The sequence below is a fragment of the Pseudorca crassidens genome, chromosome 10 (genome assembly GCF_039906515.1).
Source record: "Pseudorca crassidens isolate mPseCra1 chromosome 10, mPseCra1.hap1, whole genome shotgun sequence".
Lineage (NCBI taxonomy): Eukaryota > Metazoa > Chordata > Mammalia > Artiodactyla > Delphinidae > Pseudorca > Pseudorca crassidens.
This window is the reverse complement of record NC_090305.1, coordinates 45,000,397-45,022,698: the sequence shown is the minus strand read 5'-3', so window position 1 is coordinate 45,022,698 and position 22,302 is coordinate 45,000,397. Positions and strand designations below refer to the sequence as shown.

The window sequence follows — 22,302 nt, the reverse complement described above, 5'->3', positions numbered from 1 at the left end:
CACACACACACACACACACACACACACACACACACACACACACACACACACACACACACACACACATATTCTATCGGTTCTGTTTCTCTGCAGAACCCTAACACATCTACCTACTTAATACATCAAATTCTTAATAAAAAGGTCAAAAAACATTTTCAAGTAATAACATATAATGATGTCAGTGACACAGCAAAGTTCTCACATAGCTTGATGAGAGTCTAATTTAAAGCCTTTCCAGTCATTTCATAGCATGATAGCATGCATCAAAACTTCAAAACCGTCTACAGTTTTTCACCAGGTAAACTGGTTCCCTGGTGAACATATACAGAGGACATCTGAATTATAATCAGATTTATGTGCTCAAGATATTGGTTGCAATAACATTTATGACAAAGTCAAATAGACACAACCAAGTGTTCAATAATAGGGGAATGATTAAGCAACTTATATCACTTTCAAATGATGCGTTGTCATGCAACTAACACAAATGATATTTTCAAAAATGATTCAACAACCTGGGAAAATGATCACAATAGAATGTCAAATTTTTTAATGGGAAAAAACAATGATATCTAGCTATCTAGACTAAAGAGAAAGGCTAAAATGTTGACAGTAATTATTTATGAATGAGACAATGACGGGAAAATTTTCTGTATTTTTCATACTTCCTATAATCAGAATATGTTACCTTTAAAATAAAATATAACATTATCCAGAATTATTTGATTTATTACTATTTAATAAACATTATCCAAAATCATGTTTAAAGAAAACTCTATTCAATGATAAATTTAAGCTTCTATGGACAGTTATCAATGAAAACGGTTTTTAAAACAAACCTGTAAAAACTGCAAGAGCTTTTTATAATATATTATAAAAGAGGCTGAACTTTTTAAAAAAGTATAAAGCTAGAGACGTGTTACGGACTGAACTGTGTCCTAAAATTCATCTGTTGAGGCCCTAACTCCCAATGTGACTGTATTTGGAGATAGGGCATTTAAAGAGGTAATGAAGGTTAAATGAGGTTATAATGGTGGGACTCTAATCCGACAGGATTGGGGTCCTTCTAAGAGGAGGAAGGAAAACCAGAGAGGTGGACACACAGAGAAAAGGCCACGTGAGGACACAGCCAAGAAGGCAACTGCTGGAAGCCAGGAAAGAGGCTTCAGGAGAAACCAAATCCTCCCACACCTGGATTGTGTACTTCCAGCCTCCAGAGCTGTGAGGACATATATTTCTGTTGTCTAAGGCACCCGGTCTGTGGTATTTTGTTATGGCAGCCTGAGCAAACTGATACAAGACATAATAAAGTGTCATTATAAAATTTACTTGGTAAATATTCTTTGTCCTATAGTTTACCTTTCCTAAGAAGAAACAAACAAGAAATAAACAATAAAAAATGTGCTTCATCCCACAGTGCTAAGCCATAGAAGGGACGAGAAACCATAACATTATTAGCTAGTTCTACTTAAGAGAAATAAGGAATAGGAGTGGGAATCTGAGAAGTAAGAACAGATTTAAAGGCAGTTCTCAGGTTTACAGTGATAAACGTCTATCTAAAAATTCCCTGTGATGGGCTTCCCTGGTGGCACAGTGGTTGAGAATCTGCCTGCCAACGCAGGGGACGCGGGTTCAGGCCCTGGTCCGGGAGGATCCCGCGTGCAGTGGAGTGGCTGGGCCTGTGCGCCACAGCTGCTGAGCCTGCACTCTGGGGCCCGAGAGCCACAACTGCTGGGCCCGTATGCCACATCTACTGAGGGCAGCACACCTAGAGCCCATGCTCTGCAATGGGAGAAGCCACCACCATGAGAAGCCCGCACACCACAACGAAGAGTAGCCCCCGCTCACCGCCACTGGAGAGGGCCCGTGTGTAGCAATGAAGACCCAACGCAGCCAAAAATAAATATATAAATAAATAAATTTATAAAAATAAATAAAAATTCCTTGTGAAAGATTCCACATAACACAATAGGATGCATTCTAAACTGTTTTCACTGTATTTGTTCTCAACATTTCTCGGTTCTGAAAATAACATTACATGTGCATGTATGTATATATGTCTATACATATTACATACACACACACACACACACACACATTCCTACAGAAATACAACTCAGACGCAATTTCAGTTATTACAACTACTGGCAGTTTACCTACCAAGAAGACGATTCTTCATTCAAGCATTATTTTACATCTTACATTGCTGTTTCGATCTTACCCTTTAAACTGAATCCACTTTCCCAATCTTTTGTTGAGCAACTACTAGATTAATACGTGAGTTTCTTTTACCTAAATGAAACTGTAGACACACTTACAGAATTTTCAACTACATTTGGGGGCATATTCAAAAAACAAAACTTTTAGTCTTCAGACCAAATTAGAATTTCAGTTTCTGCTCTGATTTTTCAAAATTACCTTGTCTGGATCCATCTTTCCTCTGATAAATTCCTGCTTCCAGAACTGCAATGCCTGTTCCAAGGTTAGGCCAATGCCCTTCAGGAAGAGGCCGTACTGCATGCGGCCCCCATGACGAAGATGGTGATTTTCCCGCAGGGCTTTATGTAGCTGACGCATGCAAGGTGGGAAGGATTTGGTAGAAAGCTACAAGAAAAAAGAATATTTTGTTATTTATCAGGTCCCCCACAATATTTGTTGCAAAACAATCTAATTTGCAAATCGTAAATTCAGTTTAATTGGAATAAAATCAAAAAACCGTAAGGAAGTTATTACTGTCTCACTGTGATTACACATTAATTCTTTTTCTTATTAATATTTTAATATTGATTACATGTCAAAATGATAATAGTTTAGATATAATGCATTGAATAAAACATATTATTAAAATTTATTTCACCTATTTCTTTTCTTTTTATAATTTTTAATTAAACGTTTTCTTTTGAGATAACTGTAGATTCCTATGCAGTTGTAAGAAATAATACAAAGAGATGTCATGTACCTGGTATCCCCCAAAGGTAATATCCTGCAAATCTGTAGTATATTATCACAACCAAGATACTGACACTGATATACACTAGTCTTAGACTTTCTCAGTTACACTCACGTGTTCATTTCTGTGTACATGTCTATATAATTTTATGTAATTTTTTCACATGTGTAGGTTCATGCATCCCCCACCACAAGGATCCCTCATGTTTCCATTTTATAACCCCCATCTTCTGTACCCTCCCCCCGCCATTCCCTAACCCTTGGCAACCACTAATTGTTCTCTGTCTCCATAATTTTGTCATTTCAAGAGTGTTAGACAAATGGAATCATATAGTTTAACGTTTTGAGAGTGGCGTTTTACTCAGCATTCCCACAAAATTCATCTAAGTTGTTGCAGGTATCAATATCTCGTTTTGTTTAATTGCTGAGCAATAGTCCATGGTGTGGACATAACACCATTTGTCTAACCATTCACTCGTTGAACGATATTTGGGTTGTATCCAGTTTGGGGCTATTTCAAACAAATGAGTATACAGGTTTTCATGTAAACCTAAGATTTCATTTTCCTGGGATAAATGTTCAAAAGTACAATTGGTGAATCACAGATGAACTTTTAAAATAACCCCAATACAAAGTAAAACATAAAAATAAGAGAAATGGTTCTCAAAATGTGAATTCAAATAAATGTGTTAAAGAAATTAACAATTAAAAGAAAACCTTTTTTGGACTTCCCTGGTGGTGCAGTGGTTAAGAATCCACCTGCCAAGGCAGGGGATATGGGTTCGAGCCCTGGTCCGGGAAGATCCCACATGCCACAAAGCAACTAAGCCCATGCACCACAACTAATGAGCCTGCGCTCTAGAGCCTGCGAGCCACATCTGCTGAGCCCGCATGCCACAACTATTGAGTCCGCAAGCCTAGAGCCTGTGCTCCGCAACAAGAGAAGCAACCGCAATGAGAAGCCCGCGCACCGCAACAGAGTAGCCCCTGCTCACCGCAGCAACTAACCCCAATGCAGCCATACATACATACATACATACATTTATTTATTTATTTAAAAGGAAACCTTTTTCATCTATGGTCTCAAATGTGTTCTCCCTGACCTCCTCAAGCATCCTCCTGAGACTTAACTCCCACCTCTCACGGGCTCCTCAGCAGGTTCAACTTTGCCCGTGAGCAGCGGCAGGTCTCATTTTGCTCCCTTGACTGACCAGGCAGCCTCTTCATCTTTCACAGTAACAACTTCTACTTGATTATAATTTTTCATAGGAAGATGACCTATTTATTCCAGACTCCAAAAGCTCAGGGTCTCCCCCTACTCACCATCATAACTCTTGTTTCCAAGCATTAAAACCTCACCTGTGTATTTTTAATTTATTTTAAGTAACTGGGTAATTGTCTAAACAAAGATTAATTATGGCTGACTCAGTTTCCCTTTTTTGGGTAATGCAGAAATTCTACAATGTCTTAAAGAGAAATTCTATAAAGTAAAAGTATGGTAACGTGTGCACACTTTCATTCCCCTATGGAGCCACAAAGTGAAGCTGAAATGAGCTGCCTACTAATCTAGGGGCAACACAAGATGGGAGCCTACCCTTAGTGTCATGGAATACGTTTTGTATCCTCCTCAAATTTACATGCCAAGTCCTAAACCCACGACCTCAGAATGTGGCTGTATTTAGAGCTGGGACCTGTAAGGAGGTAATCAAGGTTAAATGAGCTCATGGGAGTGGGGCCCTGGTCCAAGGTGACTGGGGTCCTTCTAAGCAGAGGAAGAGACACGGGGATGAGCAGCCACCTAGAAGCCAAGGAGAGAGGCCTCAGGAGAAACCAAACTTGCTGATACCTTCATCATGGAATGCTCGCCTCCAGAACTGTGAGAAAATAAGCTTCTGTTGTTTAAGGCACGCAGACTGTGGTATTTTGTTACAACAGCCCCAGCAAATGGATATACTTAGTATTTTACATTTCTCCTTTACTATATGTATATGGTATTTAAATATAAACAATAAACACTATTTAGTTGTCATCACTTAAAAAGAATTCCCCCTTTGGAAAACTGATTAAATTCTGTTTTTATCAGACTACAAATGATTTTCTGATATTTTGGTTTTCCTATGATGAAAAAAAAAATCATATGTATAGCACATGGGATTTCTTTAAAAAATGATTGGCAAGCAATGAAATAACATTCCCTCCCATCTCCCCACCCACAAAATAATCTTTGGTTGAAGAAAATCTGTGCTTCCTCCACTGACAAAGGTTTAAGTTTAAAAGGATGAGATGCTTACCGAATCGATCTGATCTAAAGAAACCTTCCCAACATTTCCCTGTGTACTGTAGTCTTGACCAGTGTACGAATGACTAAAAATAAAAAGAACAAAATATTAAAATAGGATTTGTAAAACATATTTTGATCACTTCAAAGGAAATCTTTAAAATTCTGATACAAAGTCACAAAGATATTTTACACATACCTTAGGAAAAACATAGCCAAGTGTTTTAAAGGTATTTAATAGAATACATTTAAGTAACTTTCCCAAAATTAATACAGAAATGCAGTGCTCATCTGGATCTCCCGATTCCTAATCTAGGGTGCCATTTCCATTTCCTGGAAGCAATATGCAAGTTGTTGTTAAAGTTAACACCTCTCCCACACTGACCCCTTATAAAACAGCATGGCAGCAGAGCTAGGAATAAATGGGAGCTTACATCCAGAGTCATCACTCAGTAGGCCCTTGAGTGAGTCACCTAGACTCTCCACACCCCAGGATCCCTGTCCGTCAAATGGAGATGACAGTGCCTGCCCTGCAGTGTTAACAGGAGGTCAGAATTGAAATACCTTTTGTTAAAGGACTGGACATATGGTAATCACTATTCATTAAAATAAGTAACATATGAACAGCACTTTACATATACAAAGAGTCCTTATCTATATCCTCTAATTACATCCTCACAACACCCCCAACAGAGCAGGTTTATTTTACATTTGAGAAGTGAGGAACTTGTTAGATGAGACAGCAAGTCAGCAGTGCAGCAGGAACTCAAACTTTTTGACTCCCAACTTCCTGTTTCTTCACTATACCATGCCATTCTCTTCCCTGTGATACATTTTCCTCTTGTATTATTTAGAAATTAGGAAATATAACATGGCACATACTACCTAAAGCCCTCCACCTGTGTACATTATCATCTCCTTGACACAACTCCACACCCGTAGCTCCATCAACAATGACTCAGATGCAGACATTCAGGGATCATGCGGCGAAGAACTGGTGCAAGGTTACATAGAAAACCATAGTCAAACTGTGGTTTATGCAGACTCCACAACTAAAGGGAAGTTCTGGAGTAAAGTATCATTACAATAACAAGGGATTCCGGATGCTCTACTTTCTACCTGCTCAGCACTATAGCTTCTTGCTGCTGGATAACATACACCCTTCAAGATGCTCTGTAGAAAGGCTGTTATTCCTACAATCAATCAGGTTATTGATTAAACAATGGGTACGGATTATGAAGCAAAACTACTGGATATCTCGGGACGTTGCAGCCACTGGCAAGGAGACTGTCACAAGTGTAGATGTCCCCTTCCGACAGTCCTCCCTCCATGGGCTAAGAATGGCCTGAGAATCACTCTGAGAGCAGGACAAGCAGAATGCCAGAGAGTGACACAGAATGATCCTGCACCTAAAACACATCTTCTTGCCTTTGGTATTATTTCTCCCTCCAGTAACAAATTTCTGACAGCATATCACTGGACTCTATCCATTCCCTTTATCATAGTAGTGCCATGCCACACAAAACTCATGCTAAGTTAAACCAACAGCTGCCATTTAATTTTAATATTTTACATTTTAATATAGAACACAACCAGAGAATTGTTTCAGTGAAATCCCCCCAAATAAAAACATATTTCACTTTCCAATATGTCTTACACACAAGGCAATGAAAACAGCATAAGCTACGAGTCTGAAGACTTGCTTTTGTTTTTGTTCTTTAAATCATTGGTTTGGCAAACTGGTAATCTGCACATTCTCATTTATAAAATGGTATTAATAAGGCCAGGCCTGCCTAACTAACAGAAATCCTGGGGAGATCAAATGAACTAATAAATTCGAAGTGCTAATTAAAATCAGTAAAGCATATTCCAGTACACAGAGCAACTGCAGTCTTGACCAGTAAGTACAGAGGAATACAAAACAAAACAAAATAAAACAGGATGGGAAGGGAGGCAGCATGATCCTGTAGAGGAGTCATCCCCCAGTTGGGAGATGCTAGCCCACTCCATTGACCCCTGTAAGCTTTAGGCTATAAATTGATCACGATCATCTAACAGGACCGTTCAGCTCAAATAGATGAACAAATACAAAAGTCCAGTATAAATGGTAAAATGATGTACAAACATGATTATAGTCACTGAGTAGTTTTCTCAGCCCAGATTAATGCAGTATACAAAGTACAAAGAGAAGATGTATAAAGAGGACACATATGTTTGCCTGAATGCCAGTATAAAATGCTTGTTCCTCAAAGTTTTAATAGAATATGCAAAGGGACCAAATTCCAAGAAAAAAAAGTAAGAAAGAGAATGGTAGCAATGATAAATGCAAAGAATTTACTGGGTATAAATAACTACAGAGAGAATATAAGGAAACCGTCAGACATCATACTTCTAAAATTATTATAAATAGACAAGAAGATGGTCACCAGCCAACCCAGTAAGGGCAAGTGTGGAACCCTGGAAGAAAAGTGACAGAAATGAAGAATTGAAGCATAAGAATTGGGAATGAGATTCCTCTTCCACTCATTCAGAATCAGAAAGCATAACATATATATTGGTTAAAGGAGTTGTTACGTCACAGCTATTTAATACATACTTGAACAGTTATGGATAGATGAAGCCAAGGGGGAGGATTTTCAGATATAAGAAAGGCAAATCATGAGAAGCAGTGTATCCAATGATCTGCAGGCAGAAAGAACCATAAAAAGATTTTGGACAAGAATTCACATAATCATGTTTATACTCGAGAAAGAAAGCAGTGTAGAGAAATTACTAGAAAGGGAGGGATTGGGAAATGGAAAACCAGTTGGAAGAATATTGCAACATTCCGGGCAAGAGAAGTTTTTGAAAAGACCTTCAGTAAAGTAATGGCAATAGATGGATAAAGGAAGGCAATCAAGGTAAAAGAAAAAGGAACAAATAGTGCTGCCATAAAAGAATAAAAATCCTTGGGGCTTCCCTTTTGGCGCAGTGGTTAAGAATCCGCCTGCCAACGCAGGGGACATGGGTTTGAGCCCTGGTCCGGGAAGATTCCACATGCCACAGAGCAACTAAGCCCGTGCGCCCCAACTACTAAGCTTGCGTTCTAGAGCCCGCGAGCCACAGCTACTGCAGCCCGCGCACCTAGAGCCCGTGCTCCACAACAAGAGAATACACCACAATGAGAAGCCCGTGCACCGCAACAAAGAGTAGCCCCCTCTCACCGCAACTAGAGAAAGGCTGGGGAAAGCAACGAAGACCCAACGCAGCCAAACATAAATAAATAAATTTATTTTTTAAAAAAATCCTTAATAACAATTCACATTAGCTTATGAGACTGGACCTTTGGCTTTTACTTGGAAGTGCACAGGGATGTTACGAGATGAGACTCCTAACAGCCCCCAGGACAGGTAAGGCACCTTCTACCACACTCAGAACCCAGTGGCAGCTTCATATCACACAGCTTCCAAATGAATGCAGCTGCTACACTAATGAGCAAAAACATACATAATGAACTGTCAAAATATAGTCTTAGTTTCATGATTTTAAAAACTTGGTTAACTTTATGAACAAACAATTCTTAATCATGGTACTAGGGAAACAGAAAAAGTAGTAAAAACTTTTTATAACTTTTTTTAATTTTAAAAAAAATTTTACTGTAATTTTTAACAGTAAAAACAATTTCTAATTGGTTCGATATACACACACACAAACCCAGCAGAAAATACTATTTTCAGTTCATTTTAAATACTCACAGCTTTAAGAAACACTCGCTGTCACTGATGTACAGCTTTAACAAAGGGGATTTAGTCAGCATAAAAGCTTTCCTGCTTCTAACCTTCCATAAGAGAATAAATTGAGAGGTAACACAAATGTCATTTTTTTCAACACAGTGGACCAAAAAACATTTTAATGGGCCACAAAAATCAAATCATGTCACTAATCACTATCCTGCCAAATATAAAGAGGAAGTTTTGGTTTTTTTTTTTTTGCGGTACGCGGGCCTCTCACTGTTGTGGCCTCTCCCGTTGCGGAGCACAGGCTCCGGACGCGCAGGCTCAGTGGCCATGGCTCACGGGCCCAGCCGCTCCGCGGCATGTGGGATCTTCCCAGACTGGGGCACGAACCCGTGTCCCCTGCATCGGCAGGCGGACTCTCAACCACTGCGCCACCAGGGAAGCCCATGTTCTTTTTGTTTTTTTTAACATCTTTATTGGAGTATAATTGCTTTACAATGGTAAAGAGGAAGTTTTGATTCATCAGAGAATCTTAAAAAGTCAAGATCTGATTTAATTCTCAGTTTAGCCACTAATTTGCCACAAGTAAAAAAGAAAAAGCAGGGCTTCCCTGGTGGCACAGAGGTTGAGAGTCCGCCTGCCGATGCAGTGGACACAGGTTCCTGCCCCGGTCCGGGAAGATCCCACATGCCGCGGAGTAGCTGGGCCCGTGAGCCACGGCCGCTGAGCTTGTCCGTCCGGTGCAACGCGAGAGGCCACAACAGTGAGAGGCCCGCGTACCGCAAAAAAACAAACAAACAAAAAAGAAAAAGCATAAGTCAAACTATGCATTAAGTATTCATCCATAAATGTGGATAGTAAGGGATTAGGAGCTATAGTGATTTATTTCCATCCTGTATGCTAATTTATCTTCTATTTGCTAGAGTATCAGGTGAAAGGCACTGAAGGTAAAATGGTATCATTTTTCTCAAGTCACCAAAAAGCCAGAAAAGTGGTGAAAACAATAAAGATGTGGGTCCATGAATACTGAGTTATATTAGAACACTGTCTGTGGTGAAAGGCGACAGTGTGTGTTTGCTAAAATGTAGCAATTACACAGCACTGTACAAGCAACACAAACACCTTCACTCCCCAAACAGAACTAGAGAAATGCAGAAAACCCAGGACAAACCTTACTTTTTTAAATACCATTAGATTGTCAGGCTCTCTATAAGAGACTTTTTCTACATCCCAGTTGTTGTCCTTTTCTAACTACCTTTTTAAAAAAAGCTTTCAAGGGTCTCTGTACAGCTCCTCAATCCCTCATCAAGCACTTCTGTGACCAAGGAAGAGTCACAAAGTAGTGACGGACCCAAAGATGACCCAAACAGTACGACGTGATGAGGTGATGAGAGCCCCAACAAGGCCGCAGAGAACAGGCCCTTCTCAGAGCAGGGGGAGGAGGACAAACCACATGCAGCCCAGAAAGGGCACCTCAGAGGGAGCTGCCCAGGGACAGCATCCAGGATTCTGAGTGTCGTGAGAACACTGCTGAGATGACTGAGCACAGTGCCCAAGCTGAGCAGACGCCTGCCAAGTCAGCAGGACCAGCTCAAGGCCGAAGGAGAGGAGGTTGACCATCAGGGAGAAGGCGGGCCTGGGTGGCAGAGGGGAAGAGCAGGAGACCACAGTCAAGGAATAACTGAAAAGTCACAGGCGTGGTTGTTTTAGTGTTTTTACCATTCATAGTTGAACAACTTTATATGTATTAAAACATTTTTAAATTTTGATCCGGTTCAGAAAAGTATATGACATGAGTTTATTAGGGTTGTTCGAGGGTTGTTAAAAGTAAGCATGTGATAAGGAGGTGACATTTGGGGATAATAAAAAAGTCTGTTTTTCTCAACATCTAGAGGGTTAGCACATATCAGATGGACAGGCAGAAAGACACAAGCAAAGCCAAGGAAATTTCACAGTTTATAGACGAAGATGTTGGGTTAGGTGGCAAAAGAGCCACCCCTTGCAGAGGCAAGGGGGAAAAAGAGCTGAAACTGGGCAGGTAGATCCTGAAACGCAGGTCTCTGAACAAAAACCGTTAAAATAAAGAGCCAATTCTACCTCCTTTTGCAATAACATAGTGCTAAATCATGACTTTAATAAAAACTTGAGGTTTTGTCAAGTTTAAAACCTTTAAAAACCTAAACCTGTGCATAATAGTATTTTCTAAGAAAACTGAATTTTGCAAACACAGAAGTAATTCAGTGTTTGTCCCTGGTTATTTTGTTCTGTTTTGTCTTGAGGTGATGGTCCTAAGTTATCCAATCTACTATAAGAGAACTAATGGTACACAAAATATATAAAAACATCTTCCTACTGTTGCATTTGTTCAGTAAGCCTACATGCAACTTAATTAAAACTCAGTCACATCTGAGGAACTTTTTCCTCCCACATTGTCTTGCTCATTAAACAGTAAGATGTAAGCAGAGTTAGTTTTCCAATAAGGCTAAAAATCACAGTAAACAGAAAATTGTAAAACCAACAGTTTCAACAAATTAAGAGTTGAAAGGAGAAGACACTTTCAAAAATATCCATAACACATATTTACATAACCATATTTGACATGATCCTATTTTCAATCCAATTAAACAATTCGATAGGGGGGTGGGAGGAGGGCTGAGGCATAACAGAGACAGGAAGGCAGAGTCAGTCACAGCCACACAGAACCAGTTCTCTCAAACACTACCACACAAACATCAAATCTACACAATAGAAATGCAGTGGATATATAAAGAGGTAAATCAGAAACACACACATCTGCACACATCTGATCTGTGAAAGGCAGACCCATGCCTGGTCTTTGTAGCAACAACAGAAATATAAGCCTCGGTCAATACACCACCAATGTCAACACGAGCACTTAGATTTCAACAGGGAGTTGCTTTTGAGTGCTGAAAATAAGAGGCGAAAACAAAAAGAAATTATATGAAAGTGGATTTGTGGGTCTCATGACAAGATTAGCTGGTTAAGGAAAAAAACCTTTCCTGCTGTGGCCCTGATCTCAGCACATGACGGCCCATCACAACTCTGCTGAGACACAAATGCCACAGGACACAGCTGGCAAAATGGGTGACACCTCTCCAATCATTTTCCCGTTTTCCGATTAGTGACGCAACTTGAGGGAGGGAATAAGGAGTAGTGGAATAGTTGCAACATTTTAGGATTTAGCTGCAATTCTGCCTCATTTGCATAATTTTTCCAAGTCCAATCTGCCCAAAGCAATCAGGGAGTACAGCAGAGTAAGGGAGTGAGCCAAGCAGACTGACGAGGAGCACAGGTATCAGACTCACTGTGTGACTTTGCTTTCAGTTTCCTCACTGGGAAACAGGGATCTCAAAAGGGGTCACGAAAGTACCCCCTCCGAGGACTGCCGTGAGGATCAAATGAGATGTCTATAAGAGTTTACCACACGATTTTTCACTCAAATTGTTTTTTTTAATTGTGAATAATATTTTATTTAGTCATTTTTGTTTACAACTGAAACTCTGGGAATTTAAAATTAATATCCTTGCCCGTGAGCTTCTTATAGACACCAGAAAATGTTCCAACCTTGTGTTCCACATTGTTCTGCTGTGCTTTATCCAAATGAACCTTTATGAGTTGGCTGCCAACCAGCTTCACGCGGATTCTCTTGCCCACAATCTCACTTGGGAAAACCAAGTCCTCCAGGATGACATCGTGCACTGCTGTCAGAATGCAGCTCCTGGGATGCTTTTGCTTATTTTTTGTACGGCTTTTGCAAGTTGGCTTAGGCAGAATTCTCCTCTGCGTGATAAAGACAAGGTGCTTCCCGCTGAACTTCTTCTCCAACTCACACACTAGCAGACCTGGATTTTTCTGGAAAGATTTCAGTTGAGGAATGGGAACAAGATTATGATAGCTTTCCGACCACCACCAACTTCAATTTCCTCAGTGGTCATGATGTTCAGCTCCCGCAGCTGGGCCTTGAGGTACGAGTTCATCTCCAGCTTCAGAAGGACCTGGGAGATGCCCAACTCAAACTCATCTGGCTTCACACCACTGGGCTTGGCAATCTTCACGCTGGAACTAAACATGGCCTGGATCTTGCCAATGCGGCCAATACTTCACTCAAATTGTAATCATCATTATCATCCAGGCCTCAATTTGTCACATGTGGACGTTTTGGTTGTTGTTTCTCTCTACTCTTTAACATTCACCACTTTCTTCCCTTGAATATAAGGAAAAAAATGTATTTCTTTCCTATCTTCTTTATACCATCACATGAAATATTTAATCTTAAAGTAGAATTTAGATGTCCTTGAAAAACCTGATGATCTGGAAGGTTTTATCTACAGCTACACTCTTAGAAAGTTTCCCCAGTGCAAAACTTCAAACTCAAACACTGCAGGTTTCAATGGAACCCAGCTTTGCAGAGCTGCATATCCAATATGGTAGCCACCAGCCAACTGTGACTAAGCTGCACTTGAAATGCAGCTTAGTCAGAATTAAGAAGTTCCATAAGTGTAAAATTTGCACTGGATTTCAAAGACTTGGTATGAAAAACTAATGTAAAACATTTCATTAATAAATTTTCCTATCGATTACATGTTGAAATGATATTCTGGATATGAGTTAAATAAGATATTACTAAAATTAATGTCACTGAAGTAATTTAAAATTACACATGTGGCTCATATTTGTGGTGCTCATATACTTCTGGACAGCACTGTCATAGAGTGAGGACAGTGACACGAAGCAATCAAGTGCTTCCCCTGAGGACTAGGTCCACATGCAGAAATGCCAATTGACCTACCCTGACTTCTATTTGCCAAGTGAAGATCAGACTCTGCTGGTCATAAGTGGAATACAAGCTGCAATTGGGCCACTGAAGGAATGCCTCAAGTCAACTGTAAATATGCTTGTTTTCATAACACTGTGCTTGGGAATCAAGGTTCCAAACTTGAGCCACACCCTCCCATTTCTACTATCAGGGAAGCAATCGTGAATTCTGATTAGCTTGGAGGTAACTGGAATCACTGCGGGAGAGGGTGTGTGTATGTGTGACACATTTTTGTCTGGGAGTCTTTGGGGCTTCGTGACTCACCTCAACACTTAATCACAACAATCCATTCTCCTCTCATCTGTAAGAAGCTGTGCTGGGGGCCGGGGATGGGGGTGGGGGTGTATGAGTCTGGAAGACCGCAGGACCCCGGGCTAGGTCAGACAGAACCTGCCTCCCATCCTCAGGGAGCACCTCTACACCCTCCCTCCCCACCAACAAACAGCCTCTGAGGTTCATAAAATAGTAACACATAAAACACATTTCCTTTCTTCGTCAACTATTCCCCAGTACTCTTGAAAGAGGTTAGCACTATTTACTCCTTTCTATCTGGCAGCTATAGTTTATCATATTTTAAAAACAGATATCAAATAAAAAAGCAGTGAAGAAAGCATCACGAGTAATCAAAACTGATCTCTGCATCAAGGAAACATATTTCTTTGTTTAAATTAAAAAGTAAGCTAATACATCTTTCAAAATGAACTGTAATTTCCTACATCATTCTATAAAAGTATACCAAGTCCCAATACAACCCTTTCACATGAAGTAAGGTGTAATCATAGCACAAATGGAAAAACAATTTCAAAAACAGGAAACAAAGGTTTTGAACATCACCCGTAATATCCACTTTTACAATCACAATTTTACCCACTTTGGATGTTAAAAAAAAATACTCTGACCACATAAGCTAGGCTATTCAGACATTTAGAAAGCACAATTCCTGCAGTTTGGATTTCTTGAGTGTGTAGGAAATCAAGGGAACCACAGTTACAATATATCACTTCCTGCTGCGAGGATATCACAGGAAAATTCACTCAATAGCTGTCACCACTGAAATTGAAATGAATTTCTTTCTACAGCTAAATCCCTAGTAAATGGTATCCCACTTGTGTTAGCCCAAGGGATTTTCCCGGCAGTTACTCCAAATGAGAACACAATCAATAAAATTCTGTTATAAACTGAATGTAAATTATTTTTCCACAAGCATGAATTTTACGTAAAAAAAATTCTCTCCGAAAAACTACCATCAGACGATACGTAGGATAATGATCTATATTTCCCTACAATTGAGAGAAGCTGTATGATTTCAAGAGGTGCACATACACAATAAAAAAAACAAGTTCATATGGGTTTCCACATCAGGTGAGAACTACAAACAGCACAATCACTACTCTTCTTTGTTTGAGGTTGGCCTCATCTTTTCCCATATGGTCCATATTTTTCTATTTATTCCCATTTCTAATCTGCAACAGTCCAATGAACTGCAAGAGTTTAAAGTTGCACCTCATTTTTCTATAAAAAATATCTGTACCTCACAATTGTCAAAAATCATGGAATTGCACCCTTAAAATGAGTGCATTTCATTGTATGTAAATTATACCTCAATAAAATTGATTTAAAACGTAAAATATACACATACATCCCTATAAGATAGTCACACTACAGTGCTACATAGATGTTTGCACCATACACACTTAAAGCCCCCAACAAAGATCTCTATTTTCATGAGTACGTTTTTTGTTTGTTTGTTTTGTTTTGTTTGCTGTACGCGGGCCTCTCACTGTTGTGGCCTCTCCCCTTGCGGAGCACAGGCTCCGGATGCGCAGGCCCAGCGGCCATGGCTCATGGGCCCAGCCGCTCTGCGGCATGTGGGATCTTCCCGGACCGGGGCACGAACCCGTGTCCCCTGCATCAGCAGGCGGACTCTCAACCACTGTGCCACCAGGGAAGCCCCATGAGTATGTATTTTATACTCCTTTTACATTCTTAGCATATTCTGGGAGTATAATGACCCCTAAGTAGAGGCTGTTTTGACTTGACTTTGACCCAGGATAGTCAAATGATTACAATAAAGAAATCTGCCTGAGAGATTGGTACTGAAAAGTTGAGGGCGTTGAGGGCGGGGTGGGCGTGAAATAAAGTTCTAACACACAGGAGAACTAAGACGTTAAATTGATGGTCATCGTCTCATTTCCCCACAATGTACAGAGGGCGGGATGCTTCTGAGATGCGCTATCACAGGTCTACAGCACCCGACGATGCCCCCTCACACTTGTTCCCTAATAATAGAGAGAACCAGGGACACGAAGGTGGGGGTTTGATGGAGGTTTTGAAGGGAGGGGAGAAGAAGGGGAGAGCTAATGAGGATTATTATTACAAGTCACATCCAGAGATCACGTCACACACTTTTCCTACACACTCTGTCACTCTTGCACAGCCATTAACAATGGCTCATCATGTTAAGGTCTTCGTTTCATAGATCAAAACAGCAAGGTTCATAATAGCTTTGGTTTTATTTTGTTTTTAAATACAGTCTTCAACATTTGGATAGGTCACTGGGGAGAAAGAAAGGGGATCCTTCTGAGGTCACACAGAGAAACAGAAAGGACTCTCTTCGGTTAGCTCCTGATTCCAGGAGAAACAGTCCCAAGTCCCAAAACAAAAGGCAAAACCAGTGCTGAATTTCTACAATGTATAAAGAGTGTTTCTTTACCAAAGCTTTTCCTTGCAAATGACAGAAAATTCACCAACATTTTGTCCAAACTATTATACCATCTCATCCAGTCTCAACATTTAGTAGCTTAAAAAACCTAAATGAGAGGTAAAATTTTAAAACCTAAAAGTGTTCTCTCCCAGCACTGGCTCATTCAGGAGTCTTCCTGAGGTCCAGTCCCTGTTACAGCAACAGGGAGAGAGGTAAACAGAAGGAAGGATGCCTTGCTCTCATGGAGCTTACACTGCAGACAAACACACACCAAAAAAACAAATGAACACGTAAAAATGACCATTTCAGCCAGTGACGCTGCTGTGAGGAAAACAGAGCAGGTGACAGCACAGAGGCCCTGGGGGTGAGTGTGAGCTGAGTGACCAGAAGCAGCCTTTTGTGAGGCTGAGAGGACACAGTTACATCATGTGACCAAGGTCCCCAGTGGCCTCCTGTGGACAGTATGTACACCGTCCACCAAGGACCACAGAAGCTCAATTAAAATGGGCTTTTTATTCCCTTTGTATCAATGTTATCTTTTTAGAACTACTTTCTAAACAGTAGTTACAAACAACTGAGAGGGCGCTACACCCTAAGTGAATCTGGGCTGTCGGTCTGTCCGCAGCCCAATCTATCAAGTGTTTTGTTTTTACTGTGAATCGTGCCTGGTTGCCAGGCGGTCTTCTTAGGTTCGCTAAACATTTAGACTCACAAGATTTCCACAAGTGGCACCAGGTGGCTCAGAAAGACCCAGGACAGAACCCCAGCTCACCAGCTGGGCAGCGTGAGCACTAGACCTCCTGCAACACCTGCACAGGTGGGCGGCTCGGGGGGCAAGGAGGGCACGCCCACACCCGAAAGCACAGGGCTGCTGCGGCTCAGGGACCTCAGACCCCTCAGTGGCCGCAAGCCCTTAGAACTACGTCCATAGCCACCTCAGACTTGGAACTCCAAATCCATTAATCTAGAAACCATTACTATACTTTAAAAAATATATGACTATGTAAACGTATTTCAAATATGACAGAGAACCGTATGCTGTCCAATCCAATAACCATTAGCTACAACCGGCTACTTAAATTTAAATTAATTAAAATAAAATTACAACCTGTGTTCTTCAGTCACACTAGCCATACTTCAAGCACTCAACAGCCATAAGCAGCTGCTGGCTGCTGGGTTGAACGGCACAGGTACAGAACACTTCCATCACCACAGAAAGTTCTACTGCACAGCACTACACAAATTACTTTTTCACTGCTAATATATTACAGTAACTACCACAATGCTTTATCAGGCTTTTTAAGAAAATTGTCCATAGCATAGTCATCATTTTGTACCTTGTTAGTGCTTTATGCCTAACACAGTGTAAAATAACTAATTTTCTTTATTACTTAACTAGAGGACAATCAATATTTTAAAGAAACCCAAAGAGTGAAGAATACGAAATTTTAAAACTACAGACAATGAAACTACTTGAAAAACATAAACAATCATAAACTTTGCTTTCCAGGAAGACTGACAGCATCCACAATCCATAAATCCCTAAGAAACCTTGGAGTCAGAGGGCCAACAGAAATCTGACATTTCTACTTGGGAACAAGCTGCAAGAACACTGTGACATGCAAGGCTGTGTGCTCACAGAATCATGTCCCTCTACTGTGATTTCCACAATGCTATGTGCCCCACAGAATCAGGTACCTCTACTATGCTAACAGCCATCATAATTTACTATAATTACTTTAAGATTCTCTCTTTTCTGAGCAACACTGAGTCCTATAAGAGCAGAAATAAACATGTATCCCTAGAACCTAACACCATGCCTGGCACCAAGTAGTTCCCTTAATATGTGTTAAATTAATAATAAATAAAACAAACTCTTAGAATAAAGGTTTGTGACCATGTATTTACCTCCACAAGTCACAGCCACTACGTACAACCTCATTACAAAGTCTACTGTTTACAAAGGTATCTATTTGCCTTGGCAAGATAGCCAGTTGAAGAGACAGGAAAGACTCCTATCTTCTTTCTATATCACTGAAAAGAAAATTAGTACTTTATATTTCTGTAAAAATCACTGTTAACCCTTTTTAAACTTTAAAACATGTTAAGCTAACAAAGTGACGTAACTACAAACCCCAGGGAAATTTAGTATTGTATATAAATTAAGAGTGATGGTTTACTTGTAAAACTGATGCAAAGTGATGTTAAAAGCTGTTTTCAACCTCCCAAGAGAAAACCCTCACATTAATAGGCAGATCAATGGTCTTCCAAAGATGTTCACTCATGAATATGTTAGATTATGTGGGAAAAAGGACTCTGCAGATGAAATTAAGATTAAGGACCTTGAGATGGGGCAATTATCCTGGGTATACATGTGGGCAATGTAACTACATGAGACTGTAAAAGCAGAAAGCTTTCTCAGGGTGGGGGCAGAGATGCAGTCGCAGAAGTCAGTTCTGACACATGAGAAGGACTGATGCACTGCTGCCGGCTCGGAGAGGGGACCACACGCAAGGACCAGAAAGAGGCCTCTGGGGCTCAGGGAAAGCAGAGGAAGGAATTTCCTGGCTGACAGCCCGCCAGGAAATGGGGATCTCAGTCCTGCCACAAGGAACTGCACTCAGCCAGCAACATGCATAAGCTTTAGCAGCACACTCTGCCCCAGAGCTTCCAGCAACAGCCACAGCCCTGCTGGCATCTTGATTTTAGCTGCGGGAGGCCCATGTGGGATTTCTGACCTACAGAACTGTATGATAAAAATGAGTGCTGCTTTAATCCATTCAATTTGTGGTAATTTATTATGGCTACAACAAAATTTTCTAATCTAGACACACCAATAAGGTTTAAAATTCAGCATCCTGAATTCTGTCTTCTTCAAGTCACTGGTTCACTTGCTAAGGACGCGGCTACTTTCTCGCCTCTCTTGTCCCTGTAAAGCTATAAGCCACCTAGGCTGCTGCTGCTCTCTGTCCTATCTCTGTCTCCTGGGAAACATCTCTGCTGCAATCCCTCTTAATGCAGTCATCACAACATATCTTCTCCCCAGTGGACCTCACCTGGCCACAAAGAAGATGCTAACACTCTGTAATTGTTCTTCACAGCTTTATTCAACCAAAAAAAAGCCTGAATACCCAGTAAAATGGGAATGGTTAAGATAGATATATCTATCCTCAATTGAATACTATAAGTCACTTAAAAATGGAACCATGAAAAGTAATCTTCTACTTTACTACATGGGTATGACATACTAAGTGAAAAAAAATTTTTTAAGTTTAACCATTTAAATTATTATTACGTAAAAATATATAGAGATTACAACAAAAGCCTAGCAGTGGTTATATTAGTGAAGCAGGATTCGTTTCTTCTATTTTTCCAAATTTTATGTAGTGTGACTATAAATTTTATCAAAAAAATTAAATGACATAAAATTTGTAACATAAGCCACATACACCTCTCTCCTTCCTCTGCTTGATTAAGCTGCAGCAACTATTTCAGTACAGCCGCGCGCACGTGCGTGCGTGTGTGTGTGTGTGTGTGTGTGTGTGTGTGTAGATTGGTCTTCTTTTCCTGTTAGCATATAAACATCTTGAGCTGAGGGACCACATCTCTTAGCATCTTTGTACACAGACTATCCATTATAGTGCCCTTAACACAATGGGAGGATTTTAATAAAATGCTCACTCTTGACAAAGTACATCTCTAAAAAGGTATAAACATTTTCAATACAAACGTGAAAAAAGAAATAACTCAAAGACCATAAATAATGGGAAAGAACACATTCTTTCTAATTTATTAATCTTACAAGACACCTGAAACACCTTCACAATAATCACTGAGCTAAAAGCTTATGTTGCTGCATGTAGAAAAGGAAATAAATCTAAAGTTAATGCCAGAGCTTAGAAACAGGTGATGAGGAAAAGCTGACAAACAGCTGGAGCCCGTGGACCACGTTAATGAGGCTCTCACTTCAGCCCTCACCTGGTGGGCATCCTGATCTACCAAACCTTTCCTAACACATGAACGCCCAACAATTTTCTGATTTCAAAATGAGAAGTAATTCAAAAAGAAAACGCTGGGTACTGTACCACCATGGATATTGAGAAAAGCTTTCTTACAGAGATTGCATTTCTGATATAAAATCTGTGTCAGCATATTCTTCGGAGGAATGAACAGAAATGTGTACATATCAACCAAATGTACTGCATTAGGAAAAAAAATTTACAAAATAATTGTTGGTAATAATACCAACTGAAGGAAAAAAAATACCAACTGAAGGAAGATGCTTTCATTATTTTAAATGATTTCCAAATAAAGGTCAATATAAACATCTGCTTAGAAATTCAGGATGCATTACAAGTTAATCCATGTGATACAGTTCATTTACTACAGGTAATGCTTCTCTTTGCTAGCTTCTCTTATCTTTACTTGATTTCTATTTTATTCTTAGGTTGAAATATGCTAATAAAATTAGGAAAAATAGTGTAACAAATACATGGTTTTGAAATTCTTTAATTTTTAATTAAAGAATTGGAAAATCATTAAATTTATTGGCAAAATATTAAATGAGAACAATATTCACTTCATATCTTGAGGTGGAGAGGTGAAGGAGGAAGACACACTGTGGGAAAAGGCATTATTTTTAAGGAAAAAAAAATCATATCCAAGTAATCACATGTAGATTGTGGGCTACAAGTTTTCTTCTGCAGTCTCACCTATTTACACCTAGCATTTGTAAATAATACAATAAATAAAAATAACAATCTTGGGCTTCCCAGAGACAAGGAAAGGACTTCCCTGGTGGCGCAGTGGTTGAGAGTCCGCCTGCCAATGCAGGGAACACGGGTTCGTGCCCCGGTCCGGGAAGATCCCACATGCCGCGGAGCGGCTGGGCCCGTGAGCCATGGCCACTGAGCCTGCGCGTCTGGAGCCTGTGCTCCGCAATGGGAGAGGCCACAACAGTGAGAGGCCCGCGTAACGCAAAAACAAATAAATAAATAACAATCTTTAACATAAACACCCTTGGTAGTCTAATACATTTCTATAAATATTATCCCATAGGTACCAACATTAGGGTAGCAAAGACACTTATACACAATAAACTTCTACATTTACAGGAACATATCCCAAGGCCTTTATATATCTCCAAATTAGAAAATCAGTACATGATATAATTCACCCTAGAAAATGCAGTGATGTGTGAGGATGTGTAAAGTCACCTTGAGATGTGGACTCATTAGATGATGTATATAATGATATGTGACTTGAGGAGACCAGAAATTATGATTTACACAAATTCTCTCTGGCATTTCAGAATTTAACATGAACTTCCTGAGGCTCCATCACTAAACTTTAAAATAGGGTTAATGACAAACAACCATCTACCATCCTCACTGGGGTGCTCTGAGTATGAACTAAAAAGCCAGTTTGGACAGTACTTTGTAAACTAGCCAGTTTGATTTCTTGGTCCCATGTTCTCCTCCCTCTTCTAAATACTTGCCCCTTCAATTATTTCCTTATTCCCATAAACCTCGTTTCTCCCTGACCGATAAACATTGCTCACCTTTCCAGCCTTCGGGGAAAAATGAAACACTTGCTTCAACCATGACACTCATGGGTACAGTCCCCTTTCCTCCTCGCTCTGCCAAGAGCAGTCTACGCTCCCTGTATGCCCACAGCCTCGTTCCGCATTTCCTCCTCAACCCCCACCCCAGGGACAGACTTGCATCTGTACCACTGCAAGGTGGGGGCTGAGCCACCTATGGCTCCCATGCACCTAATCCAACTGACGTGAGGAGATTCTGACCTGACTTCCCTACGC

The 22,302-nt window shown here is 40.2% G+C and overlaps 1 protein-coding gene and 1 pseudogene across 2 annotated transcripts in view; both read right to left on the bottom strand.

Moving 5' to 3' along the window:
* Positions 1 to 22,302, bottom strand: part of PRIM2 (DNA primase subunit 2) — a 278,477-nt gene that overhangs the window by 91,264 nt on the left and 164,911 nt on the right. For both annotated transcript variants that reach the window (XM_067753525.1, XM_067753526.1), the window contains exons 9-10: positions 5,241 to 5,313; positions 2,419 to 2,604 (exon numbers count right to left, since the gene is read on the bottom strand). In XM_067753525.1, coding sequence (XP_067609626.1) covers positions 2,419 to 2,604; positions 5,241 to 5,313 — 259 coding nt within the window. The remainder of the gene's footprint in view (positions 1 to 2,418; positions 2,605 to 5,240; positions 5,314 to 22,302) is intronic.
* Positions 12,406 to 13,116, bottom strand: LOC137233062 (small ribosomal subunit protein eS7-like; annotated as a pseudogene).